The sequence below is a fragment of the Eschrichtius robustus genome, chromosome 16, assembly GCF_028021215.1.
Source record: "Eschrichtius robustus isolate mEscRob2 chromosome 16, mEscRob2.pri, whole genome shotgun sequence".
Taxonomy (NCBI): Eukaryota; Metazoa; Chordata; class Mammalia; order Artiodactyla; family Eschrichtiidae; genus Eschrichtius; species Eschrichtius robustus.
The window spans coordinates 91,728,685-91,742,218 of record NC_090839.1 but is presented as its reverse complement, the minus strand read 5'-3'; the positions used below and the strand labels follow the sequence as shown (position 1 = coordinate 91,742,218).

The following is a 13,534-nucleotide window of genomic DNA, read 5'->3' as shown; positions in this document are numbered from 1 at the left end:
GCCCCTGGAGCAGGGGCTGCACCCAAGGAGGCTGCACACGTTTTGCACACGCGCGCACACACCACCACCATCCCCCCCCGGGGCCCCTCACCGCAGGCAGGCGTTCTCCTCCCGCAGCTGCCGCAGCTCCCTCTCCATCGTGGGCAGCCGCACCAGCTCAGACCTCATGTTCTTCACAACTGCGGCGTCCTGCTCCTGCAGGGCCAGCTTCTGCTCCAAATCCTGATCGAGGCCAGAGACAGAGGGGAGACAGTCACGGCCACCTAACTGTCCCAGATCCACGGCAACTTCCACGGCCCTGGCCCCCGCCTCTGGGCAGCCTGCGCCGGCTGTGCCTCTGCGCGGTGTCCTCAGCGGACACTCCCAGGGTAGCCCCACACGCCACGTGCTGTGCCGCCTGCAGGGCCGGAGCCTGGCACACGGCCGGCACAAGGACACGCAGCGAAGGCTCCGTGAATCGACACCCACCCTCCCGCGCTTGTTCTGCTTGCCACTCCCGTGGCACAGGGTCCTGACTGAGTCCTTGTACGGTGAGGAAAGCCTGTCCGTTACTACATGTAGTCCCCAGGGACACATGGAGCCACCGGGGAGACTCGTCAGTGACGAGTCACAGAACAGGCTAAGAGCACGGGGCCAGGATCCGAAAATCAGGCAATCATTCAACAAACACTAAGGGGCCCAGCTCTGGGCCAGGTACCGGGTCAAGCAGCGGGGACACCATGACACAGAGGACAGATGAGGTCTCTGCCGGGAAGAGCGTAGAAAAGACAGACATCAGGCCCTGCAGGCAAGTCAATACTGAGAAGCAGGCCAAGGACTCAGATGGGCGGACGGGGCAGGGAAGACGTAACGGGTCGTGTGAAGCAGTGAGGACCGGGGAGGAGAGACGGACCAGCCGCAGAGGACAGCACGTGAAGACCAGAGGCGAAAGCGAGCCGAGAGGTCTGGAAGCTGACAAGCCGGAGCTGGGGGTACACGGAGCCAGAGCACGGGAGCGGGGCCCGGTGCACGGACGTGGCTCTAAGGGCAGCAGGCGGCCATCACGGCTCCCCAGCCGTGTCCTCCCACAGAGAGGCAGCACGGCCTGAACTAGAGTCACGCCGACCTGGCTCTGAGACCCAGCTTAGTCATGCACTAGCTGTGCGACATCGGGCAGGCTATTCACCCTCTCCAGTCCTGTTTTATCATCTGCACAGCAGTCCATGGTACTTGAAGTTATCATACGTTTACTTTTTACTCTGTGTGTTCGATTCTGATCTTCATCCAAAAGCATACGAGCTTCCGGGGAGCAGAAATACGCACCCCAGCACCCGGCACAGGGCCTGGCACATAAGGAAACAACCGACATGCAAACAGCTACAGCGGACACAGGCAGCTAACTGCCCCTAGGTGCCCCCGAGTACGCCCGCAGCTCAGACACACCCACGGGCCATGGGGGGCCGAGCCCGGCTCTGGGACGTCTCCCAGACACAGGCAGCTAACTGCCCCTAGGTGCCCCCGAGTACGCCCGCAGCTCAGACACACCCACGGGCCATGGGGGGCCGAGCCCGGCTCTGGGACGTCTCCCAGACACAGGCAGCTAACTGCCCCTAGGTGCCCCCGAGTACGCCCGCAGCTCAGACACACCCACGGGCCATGGGGGGCCGAGCCCGGCTCTGGGACGTCTCCCGGACGCAGGCCCGGGACGGGGCCGGAGCAGCTCACCTTAACCCTCTGCGCGTGGTCCACCCGCGCGTCCTGGCTGGCCTGGAGCTCCTGAACCTGCTGGTTAGCGTCCTGCCATTTCCTGTTGAGGAAACGGCACGTCATGTGCAGAAACAGGCATGTGGTAAAGCCAGCAATTGCCCTCACTCTAAAAGCTCTCCAGCACAGACACACACACTCATACACGCATGCACGCACACTCCCGCACGCTCCCTGCAAGGACGCCTCAGGGTCCAGGGCCCAGCTCCTGCTGATGGCTCTGTGGCCTGAGTCTCAGGGCAGGTGGTTAAGTCCAGACCACCTGCAAGTCCTCTCCCCTCCCCACACCTCTCACAATAGGAGCTTCTGCTGGCCCTGGAACAGCCAAAGCCAAGGACCCGCTCAGTACTGACCCACTCCCCAACCCTGCCCCATTCCACCGAGTTAGGGGAGCCAGAACTCCCCTAAGGCAACACCTGCTAAGGTAGAGGCCACGAGCTTCGGGAGAGCGCTGTCTTCTACCTGCATCTCCAGGCGAGCTCTTCCATCCTGCCATGCCTTTGCTCAGGGGGCTCCCTCCCCAGGAACGTCCTTTCCCACCCACGTCCCCCCTGCCCCAGGGCATGTCCTACACAGCCTTCAAAATCTCGCTCAAACCTAACACCTTCTCTGAAAGCTCCCTCCAAGCAGGCATCCCACCCCCAGAGGAGGGAAGAAATGACTGTTCCCGCTTCTTATTCTTGGAACATTTGAAACACCGCTCTGTTCCGGCACTAAAGGTCCTGGCTTCAAAGGCCTCAGTGTGTCCCAACAGCCTGCGGATGGGAGGCCAGCGCACGAAGGGCACTCGCGGACCCTCAGAGCTTCAGCGCACGCGACGTTCGTGACCGCTGGGTGCTCAGGCCACAGAGGGCATACGCAGGAGAGCCAGCCTGGGCTTGCACACGGTTAACAAGTGGACATCCAGCGCGGCACGCAGCCCGGCGGGCGTCAGGCCGACAGCACGCAGGCGGACAGCCGGCCAGGCTCACCTGGCCGAGGGGCAGAGACGCCTGCCCGCCGCCTCCAGGCTCACCTGGCCGAGGGGCAGAGACGCCTGCCCGCCGCCCCCAGGCTCACCTGGCAGAGGCGCAGAGACGCCTGCCCGCCGCCTCCACACTCACCTGTGCTGCAGCTCCAGCTGCTCCTTCAGCTCCTGCTTCTCAGACTCCAGGCGCTTCACCTGCATCTCCTGGTTCATCACGCTCCACTGCAGGTCCGACAGCCTCCCCTTCAGCACGCTGATGGTCTGAAAGCGAGGCAGACAAGAGCCGGTCCCCTCCCGTCCCGCTCCGGAGGGCGAGGACAGAGCCATCTTCTCCTTCGGAACACGCGACCGCCCCTCAACCCAACCCGAGCCCCGCCTCGGTGACCCGCAGCCTCGGGAGTGAGAACGCTGCCGGCCAAGGCGGGCCCGGGCCTCACGCCTGGCGGCCTCCACACCCACGCCCCGCGTCACCCCTTCCCAGCCGGCGTGTGCACAGGCCCCCAGCCCGTGGCGGCCCACACCCGCTCTGTCCCCAGCCCAGGATCCCTTCTCTAACCGGCCCACCCCACCACCGCGCCCCCGGCCCAGCTGTGCACGAGACGCTACACGGGGACAAGCCGGGCACCCGCCAAGAAGTCAGAAGTGGGCGCTGAGGCTGTCCTCAGCACGACACCACGAGAGCCACACACAACGAACGGGAGCCGCACGAGTGCCGCAGAGGCTGAAGCGCTCCCAGGCCAGAAGGGGTCGTCGGGGAAGGCACAGGGAGGCGGCCCAGCGCACAGCCTCCAGGACAGCGAGTCCGCCAGACCGACACTGGGGCGGAACCGCAGTCCTCAGCTCCGACCACACCCTCCCCAGACAACCTTCTGGTGAGGGGACCCCACTTGTGGCTTTCCTGGGGCAAGAGAGCACGCCTCCAACAGGAAAAGCCAGCCCACTCAAGGGCGTCACTCTAAGTGAACAACTGGAAACATCACCCCATCAGCCTCTGAGACAGCAACCTACGAGCAACCTACAAGCTGAGGGCAAGAGGACGGACTGGCAAACTCACCACAGTGAGCAACCCTCGCACGGGGCGCCGTCTGCGAACACGGGGGCCACAGCAGGCCCCCCAGGGAGGCTGATGGGGGGGTGGGGCTGTGTCCTACCCTCTCATCGACCTGCATGGTTTCCTTTATGATAACCGTGACTCTCAATCTGTGACCCAAAGAAGAATGAAGACACTTAAGGTTTACTTAACCACGAACATATCCTTTGAGAATTCTTCCTGAATTAAATAAACGTACAGACGCTGTGCTGAATACAGGAGTCAGACGGCCCACCGCCTGGAGGACAAAGCTGTGCGGAAGCCAAGCCATCAACAGGACGACCTCAGAGAGCACGAGCATCTAAACCAGGGCACCGTGACGAGAGAACACAGTTGTGCGGGAGGGAGGTTTACAGACCTAGACTCGGAACCAAGGACGCCTTCTCCACGGGGTGAAAAGGGAGCCGAGCAACGTCGGGGTCTCCGTCCCAAATCGCCACAACCCTTGCCACGCCAGGCCCCACAGGCGTCTGCTCTGTGCCAAGGGTGCCCCCCAAATTGCTCCTCACTGAGCCATGTGCAGGACATGCCCACCCCCGTCCTCCAGAAAAGCCTGCAATGGAGCACAGGCAGGCACACACCCAAGGCGGGAGGAGGACTTGTCTTAAGGCCACTCACGGCTCCTCTCCTGCCAACATCCACGTCAGAAGACAGATGTAGGAACAATCTTAACATGCTCACCAGCGTTGCCCAGGCAAAAATCACCTGGCGCCTGCTCCGAAGATCTATCAAGGAGAGAAAACCACGCAGAGACAGAATACCAATGATCCCGCGGCCCCCGACTCCCTCCCCCGGCAGCGTTTCATCTTTGTCCTCGCAGCACCTGTGATCTTGAGCAGCACAGCAAAGGGACAGGAAAGGTCAGAGGAGTCCAGTTTCCACAAGCCTCAATGTTTGGGTTCTGCTTCTAACATTTATACAACCCCTGGTTGGTAGAGACAATAATGACTACGAATGACCTATGCTCTGGTTCCAGAGATATTCTCAGAGGCTAACAAACCTTATTAATAATCAAAGAAATGCAAATCCAGAGGCACCTACTTACACCTCCAGGGGCGGGGCGAGGGGGCGGAATCACAAGTATTTCCAGAAAACATCACTCACTATCCGTGACAGGTAGAGGTTCCAGTGAGAGCAGAATCCTCAACAATAGTTACTAGCAGAACACAGCAACGTGTAGCAAAAGCCACAGAGAGACGTGTAACTGCTGATCTTATAATCCCATTCCCAGGGATTTGTCCAAACAAAATCATTCACCAGAAACAAAAAGGCTACACGCATGAAGCTATCTACCACATGTGTATCTGCATCAGGGTGTGTGTGTGTATAAAAAAAACAAAACACGTGAAAATGACCAAAAACAGATAAGTCAACCACTAAAAATCCTAATCACAAAGACAACAAAAGTATTCCACTTACTAACTGAAAACCACAGAATGGGAAATTAGTGTTTTTGCTACGATCACAACTACGCAAAAGACGTAGGCGCACACGTGGGACGCAGAATTAAACAGCGACGCTACCACGGAGCTACCGTGCCGGAGGCGGGAGTGCGTCTTCTCTCCGCGCAGAGAGACTGCTCGTGGGGCGAGGGCAGCACCCCAGCCCGGGGCCGCGGCCCCTCACCTCGCCAGCCTCGGCCAGGCCGCCCTCCTTCTCCCGCAGCTCCTTGCTGGCGGCGTCCAGGCTCTGCTGGCACGACCTGTAGCGCTCCAGCTGCGCCTTCACCTTCTCCTCCGCCTCGGCCTCCCGCTCCTGAAGCTGCCGCACGCGCGTCAGGAGCTCCTGGTTGCGGTCCACCTCACGCTGCCAAGGAGAACGGGCCGGTGAGAGGGCGTGGGGGCCGGCTGAGCCCACCCCGCTCGGCCCTCAGGACAGGACTGAGGCCCAGAGAAGAGCCACCAACAAGGCAAGAGCCAAGCCCACAGGCGACCCGAGGCCGCAGCGGGACGCCCCCCAAGGTGAGCGCCTGGCCGCATCTCACGGCGCCCCCTGGGAGGGCGCTCGCACGCGGCACGCCACCGACCACTGCTCAGGGTGGCCGCCTGCAGGGAGGAGACGGAGCACAGCATCTCCCTCAGACTCGACCTTGGGGAGAGGCTCCCCTCCCCATGAGCCGGCACGCCCCCGGAGAGTGGACGGGAGCCCGCAGGCGGGAGCACCTGACCCTGGGCCCTCACCTCCCACAGAGCTTCAGAGCCACGCTGCACGGGTACCCTCGAGGGGCCGCGTGGCTTGCGCTGGCAAGGAACGCACAGAACTCAGACTTCTCACTCTGACGATCCCTCAGGGTCCAAAGGGTCAGGTGTCGGCCGCTGAGGTTACCCTCAGCCCAAGAAGCAAAGGGATCACAAGTGGCAGCCAGAGTCCCAGGGGCAAAGGCACCAAGTCCTAGTTACATGGAGCCTGACACTCTGCTGACCTCTGACCTCTCATCAGGAAGCCGAGCTGCGGAAGCTCCCGCCAAGGGCTGCCTGCCGGGCGCTCGCAGGGCCTGCCGTACTCAGAGGCAGTGCTGAGACCAGGACTCTCCGAGCCCAATGGCAACAAGGAGCTTAATAAAAGCACAGCCAGGGCCACGGCCTCCTGCTGATCCAGGGTTCAGGGGAGCGACGAACCGCGACTACAGCCTCCAAACCACCAGGAGGCCTTGAAGCCTGGGGACCTGCCAAGACGCAGGAGTGAGGTGCTGTGGCTGTGCAGGGACCCGGCCAGCACGTCACGGGGCAAGACGTGGCACCTCTCCTCAGGCGGCCAGTCCCAAGTGCACATGGGGCAGTGCAGGCAGGTCCCCAGACCTTGGACACCGAAGTCTCACCATCTCATCGGTATTTCCAGGTGGGAGGGCTGAGAGTCCCACCCACCTGCCCTCTCCACCCACTACCAAACTGGCAGTCCCTGAGAAACCTTCGCAGATACCCAAGACTCAAAGGGACAATCTGAAAACCACTGGCTCAGACGGTTCCAGGGCCGTATTCAGCCAAGTCTACGGGCAGGGGGGAAAGGCCTCTCCAAGAGGAAGGCGCAAGTTCAGCGAGGGGGCCCCAGGATTAAGCTCAGTCAGCCCTGTACCCTTGGATTTCCCCACGAAAGACTGTCAGTGACTCACTTCAATACTTGCAAGATTCCCATGGCCTCTCCCTCTTCTTCTTCCCACCGGCTCCCCCAGGACATATTTCCTAGGACAACCCAGAACGTCGGCGAAAGCCCCACTGCACGCGGAAGCACCACACTGTGCAGCACCAGGGCCAATGCCAAGGCGGCAGCGCCCCACCTGCGGCGCACTGGGCTGCTGAGTCCACGCGGCACGCCACGGCCACGGGCACAGCCACGGGCCTGCACGTCGGGTTCAAGTACATCCAGCTAGCATCGCACCCTCGAGGCCATCAGCTACTTCTACGGGGCCTCAGAAAGAGGGGGAATATGCCGCGTAACGTGAGAATGGGGCCAGATATCCACCCTCAGGGAAGCACAGAGGCCAGAGACCTTCTGATCCAACGCGCTGCCTGGATCTTGGCAGCATTGCCACAACTCATCAGCACTTATTGAAAAACCCTGGCAAAGTGCTGTTAATCAAAGCAAAGGAAGCATGGAATTTATGCACTAAGTAAAAACCTAGCATCTCCTCTGGGTAACAGGGGGTTATGCTTTCCTAGCCTGCCCTGGGTAAGGCAAGGGCAACATGAAGCAGCCCCCGACATTGGGGTTCTTGGCGCTGAGGCCCTATAACCATTTGCGCAAGACCCAGCCTGGACCTGAGACTCTTATGCAAGCCAGTGACTTTCCAGGCCTGTCACCCCCAGGCCACCTGGCATTTGTGCCAGACCTCCATCCCAATTCTCAGAGAAGAGAGGGCAACCACGCAGCCAGCGGAGACGAGTGCCCACCAGCACCTCACCGGGCAGACGCGGCAGGGCAGCCATCCCTTCGTGCTGCCCTCCTCGGGGACACAGGGCACACCTGAGGCCCGACCCCCTTCCTCAGGCGGCCTAAGAAGGCAGGCCCTGGACACCTGGAGGACAGCCCCTGGGCCGCTGGCTGGGCTCTCGCTCCCCGTGGTCCGGCAGGCACACGCACCCCCCCCCCCACCCCCTGCTCTGGGGCGGGCCCGCCGGAGCCCACCTCGTAGCTCCTGGCGCTGGCGCTGGCTGCCCGCTCCAGCTCCACGCGGGCCCTCTTGTGACTCAGCTCCATCTGCGTCTTCTCCCGCTCCACCTGGATGAGGTGGGACCTGGAGCGGATCTGCTCCGCTCGCTCCTCCAGCTGACCGGTCACGTGCAAAGGAAAGACAGGGCCTCAGCAGCTGCGTCCGACAGGTGAGGGGCTCACTCAGCACTCCCTCACCGAGCACCTGCTCCCAGCAAGGCCCTCGCTCAGCCCTGGGGAGGAAGGAACACCGGGCCCCCAGGTGGGAAAGGGGTGCAGGGAGGCAGCAAGGCAAGAGAAGGTGACAAAGGACAAAAGAGGAAGGTGCGTTTTCAGATGACAGTGTGAGGGCATGTTTCCTATGCCATGTAACAAACTACCACCAACGCAGCAGCTTAAACGCCCATATGCTGGCTGTCGGTTCTATGGGTCAGAAGGCCAGGCACACACAGCCAGCTTCTCCGATCAGGGTCTCAACATCTAAAATCCATGCAGTCGGCAAGCTGTGCTCTCCCCTGTAGCTCAGGAGCCTCTTCCACGTTCCTATTTCCTTGCTGGCTGGCAGGCCCGGGCTGCTGTCAGCTCCCAGAGGCTGCCCACATTCCCTGCCACGGGGCCCTCTCCACCTCCAAAGCCAACAAGGGAGAATCTCGCATGTGTGGAATCCCTTTCCTGCTCTGCATCTCTGACTTCTTTGTCTGATTTCTGGACCCAGATTTTAAAGACTCACCTGATTGGGTCAGGCCCACCCAGGTACTCTCCCTACCTTAAGGTCAACTGATTGGAGCTATTAATTCTATCTGCAAAACCGCGGGGCCACAACAACTAGTTAGTGTTTGATTAAGTGGGAGAAACCGCAGTCCACCAGGGGCCAGCAGTTTGGGGCCTATCTCAGAAGTCTGCGTCCCCCAGAAGGTAGGTAAATAAAGGGGAACTGAAGCTCTGAAGGGCCTCAGAAGACACAGCCAACAGTACCACTGAATCACCGACTGCAAGGGCCTTGTCTTCAGGGGGCTAGAGCCCAACCCCTCCAAGAATGGCCTGCAGTCCACCAACACAGCATCTCCTGGGCACTTAAGAGAAATGCAGAGTCTCGGGTCACACCACACAGATACCAAATTGGAATCTTCCTTTTAAACATATCTTCAGGTGATTCACATGCACATGAAAGTTCAAGATGCTCTGGGCTACAGAAAGTGGTGCTCATTTCAATCAGGGACATGTGGCACTGTCTGCAGACACAACTGAGCGTCACAAGAAGGGGCGACACTCTGTGTTTGCTCCTGGCACGTAGCGGGTAGAGGCCAGGGATGTCGCTAAACATCCCACAATGCACAGGAATGTCCTGCAAAACAAAAAATTATCCAGCCCAAAACGTCAACAGTGCCAAGTGTGAGAAATCCCAGGCCAGAGAAAAGACATTTTCTCCACCCTTCCCCCACTGCTCTGGAGGCCAAAGTCCACACTTTCTTTACCCCTCTGATACTTTCTCTCATTTCAGTTCCCACCTGTTGACATTTGGGAGCTCCTAACTCTACCCTCCATCAAACTCAGCCTTCCTAGTCTCACTCTGAGTCGGCAGCTAGGGCCCAGCTTCTTCAGAGGATGGCAGGACCCCAGCTCCGAGGGTGTGGGTACCACACGGGAGTCCCAGAGACACACATCCATTGGCGGCATCTTCCTGGAAGGTTGACCATACCTGAAGGAAAGTCACTGAACATATTCTTATATTTAAGCCAACGCTGACACGTAGCACAGCGGACTATAAACGCCTGCACACAGAAACAGGAACCTTAAAATAAACCAGGGGACGGGACTAGCAGGCAAGACACTGCTCTCTGCCTCCAGACTCCCCAGACCCGCAGCTGCTCTGTTCCCTCACCTGCCAGGCATGGTAGCAAAGAGACAGAACACTGACTGAAGTCCTGAGACAGGACAGGTCCAAGGTCAGGGCTCCTAGGCAGGTCCTGTGCCACGTGGCTCTCTAACCAGCTCACTCTGGCTACAGCTTTCATTTACTGATATCCCAACTGGGGAAGCCTTTCAGGTCATAGATGAGTGAGAACTAGGGACCCTGGAAATTCTAGACTCTATAGTTCTGACAGGCCAAAAGTTCCCAGACATCTGCATCAATAAAATTATAACTTTCTTAGACCAAAGTTGCCAACTTCATATTCTGCCAGTGAGCAAGGATTAAAACAAAAAACAAAAAACAAAAAAAAACCCTATAATCTATCACCACCACCATTTCAAAAAAAGGTGTTTTAACAACAAAAACAAATACAAATGACCTAATTTCAGGATAAAGAACAGTGCTTGCCAAAAAAAAAAAAAAAAGGGCAGTGAGCAACTTAGCCCACTAACAAACACATAGTAAGTAATTCAACTATTCAGCAAACGAATGCATACAAACACACCAGCCTCTGTTTTAGCAAATGTGGCATGGACTCATCAGGGCTCCCAGAGCAACAGGAAACCACTGGCTCATCTGACACAGGCAGATGACACATAGCAGAAAGGCTGCAGCAACACAGGCAAGGCTGACAAGAGAGAAGGAATGCAAGCAGAGAAGCCAGAGATCACCTGATGCAGCCCTGAGAGTGGCAGGGGCCTGGACATGGCTCAGACACCACATTCCCTCCCTATGTGGACCCAGTGATCCCTGCCCCAACTAGCACTGACCCCAAGACTCTTCAGAACCTGAAGTCCTTCAGGAAACCTGAGCCTTTACAACTGTGTCCACAATGAGCATTGCCGAAAACTTGGAATAAAGTGAAATAAGACTATGAGCAAAGTGAAACTGTAAAAATCACCCCATGGCAGACTGAAGCGAAGATGTGCAAATGGCCCCCATAGTCTGAGACTGTCATATGCCCAATCCTTCACTCACTGCCCTGCCTTACCTGCCAGGCTGACCAAGAACCTGTGCTTACAACACAGCCCTGCCGTGTGCTACACCATCAAGGGAGCCAGCAGCTGGCTGCACAATTCCAGTGGTCATGTGCCCAGGCCGTTTCGGATTATTTCCCTCGATTAAATGAATAAACTGGCTTTCCAATCCTACCTCTAGCGTCTGCAAGCTCGTTAGTGTCAGCACAATGCTGAACACCAGATCCACTCTGGGGGTGCTGTTATCTCAGGCTTTTGAGCCAGGACAGCTCAGGGCCAGACCATGACCTCTGGCTGTCCTCCCAAACTATGACTACCCATGCTGGAGATGTGGGAGATGGCCAGCTGGCCCCTAGGCTGAGACAGCGCTCACCTGCCTCAACTATATGGGAGTTGAATCAGCCCCACCTAAGGGAAAGTCTGTGTACGTAGAGGCCCTTATCCGGACACAAACCGCTCACCTGCACCATGTGGAACTTGAACCAGCCCCACCTAAGGGCAGGTGCCTTTACCTGGAGGCCCCTATCCCAGCGCGTACCACTCACCTGCATGCTCTGTTGGTACTGCATCTGCAGAGAACCTGGGGCAGAGGTGGAAACATCCAGTCCAGATCCTCCCTCCACTCGCTGAGAAATGAAATTGTTCAAAGACCTCAGGGTGGATAGGACGGTGGTGTTTTCCCCCAGGTCTTCCATGGCCACTTCCCTTCTGGAGGAAAACAAGGGAAGGGTCACAGGGAGCCTTCTGATGCGCCATCAGCTCTGCCAGCTGCCCGGTCAGGGGGTACCTTTGGGCAGTCCCACTCCCCTGATGCTCTCTCAGAGCCCTTATAATATTCCAGTGTCTGTAACCACATTCTTTGGAGTTAACTGGGAGCCCACACTGCCAACTTCTCAGAGAAGAAACGGAGGCATAAAAAGACAACATGCCACCAAGCTGCTGACCATCAGAGTGCTGACCTGCGCACCAGCAGGACAGACAGACGGCTCCCAAGATGAGGTGTTGGGCAGTCAGGTGGCACATCTCCCACATAAGCACTCACAAAAAGCCTAGCTTCCAGGAATCAGAAACAAAGCACACAACAGTGGCCGTAAGGATGACAACCATAGCAGTGCTTATTATAGCTTAACAAAGACATTAATGAGTGTCACTACTATTTTCAGCCAGGTACCTGACATTCACTGAGCACCAGCACTTCCTGAGCCTGTCTCCTCATCTGTAAACTGAGGATCCCACTTTTCAAAGTTGTGAGGATTATAAGGCCCAAAAGAAGTCTCCAAATGGCAGATGGTACAGCTATTGCCCTTGAGTTTGACTATCACTCTGCTTGTAATTTAACACATGACACAGCAATCATCACAATGGGCAGATGAATGAGATCTCCTTACACGTTCTTTCAGAGATGACAGAAAATGAGGCTCCAAAAGTTACAGAACTTAGACTGGAACCTGGGTCTGTCTGGCTCTAAAGGTCAAGGGTGCTCCACAGGCCAACGTGTGAAGGGCCGAGGACAAAAGCAGCAAAGAACACGCACCCCCAACCCTGCGCTGATTACAGCCTCACACCAGGCCGTCTACCAGGCAGAAGGTGTGGAGGTGTCCCAGGCACAGTTAACAACCAAAAGGTGTGAATTCCTACAGGTGCATACCGTGTTCCCCGAGGAAAGCAGCCAGCTCTCGCTGATTTCCCCTAAGTGTTAGACTGAAGACACCTGCCCCCAACCCACCCGCCCCCAAACAAGGTGAAGAATCTTGGTTTGATTCTGAATTTCACACTTAACAAGAAACCTGGCCTTGGGCACGAAGAGCCCTTGTCTTCTGTAGGCCATCGTTTCCACCCCTGCACGACACAGCTGTTCTCTCTACCTCTCCTTCATATTACAAGTGGAAAATGGGCTCGAAGAGAGACCGGAGAGGGGCACCCACAGTGCTGGGAGCCTCCCTGAGAGACTCAGGCCCGCGTGCAGCCAGGCAGCAACGCTCTGCTCTGGGAGGCAAATCCTCCCGTTTGACCAGGGCCATCCTTTCCATCCCGTGATGGGAAATTTAGCCAATACACCCCCTTCTCAAGAGCTGATGCACTTAATACACCAGAATGAGAAGCACACGTGCGTTTTCACCTGCCTGGAACGAAACCACCCCATAAGGCAAGCGATAAGGTGAAAGCTCAAACTCCATCCTCTCTATCAAAGACACTCAAATCTTCCAGAAGTCTAGTCACTGACGTGAACTGCTCTCAAAGGAACCCCTGAGCTGGGAGTCCAGAGCACACCGCCTCTCGACTGCCCTCCTTGGCAAAAGGACACCTGAGGGCACCTACAGAAATTACAAGGATGCTCCCCACCCGGCAACACCACTTCACACCGCCGTGGGCACTTACGCTGGCCTAAGTTCACCAACTGTCTGTCTGCTTTCTCCTAATTTATACTAGAGATCAGATGCAAGTTCCCACCCTACTAGCTGCCAGGAGTGCGACTACGAGCAAGGCGCTTCCCATCTTCCCACCGGTTTCCTTAGCTGTAAAATGAAGTAGTGGCAACTCCCACACTGCTCAAGTGAAGACGTGGGGGCGACAGTGCTGTCAACTCGAAAGGGCGGGACCGGGGGAAGAGCTCCTCTCTCTGCACAGGGCCGTCTGGGGGCGGCTGGCGCGGGGGGGGGGGCCTTCTTCCCGGAGGCCGGGCGGTGAAGCACCTCTCC

General features: G+C 57.7%; 1 protein-coding gene across 3 annotated transcripts in view; it reads right to left on the bottom strand.

Moving 5' to 3' along the window:
- Positions 1-13,534, bottom strand: part of MAD1L1 (mitotic arrest deficient 1 like 1) — a 335,477-nt gene that overhangs the window by 321,317 nt on the left and 626 nt on the right. The window contains exons 2-7 of one of the 3 annotated variants that reach the window (XM_068565793.1): positions 11,381-11,543; positions 7,923-8,063; positions 5,427-5,606; positions 2,847-2,971; positions 1,705-1,786; positions 92-222 (exon numbers count right to left, since the gene is read on the bottom strand). In XM_068565793.1, the coding sequence (XP_068421894.1) occupies positions 92-222; positions 1,705-1,786; positions 2,847-2,971; positions 5,427-5,606; positions 7,923-8,063; positions 11,381-11,530 (809 nt within the window). In that variant the 5' untranslated portion in view covers positions 11,531-11,543. The remainder of the gene's footprint in view (positions 1-91; positions 223-1,704; positions 1,787-2,846; positions 2,972-5,426; positions 5,607-7,922; positions 8,064-11,380; positions 11,544-13,534) is intronic. The other 2 variants (XM_068565791.1, XM_068565792.1) reach the window with 2 other exon arrangements.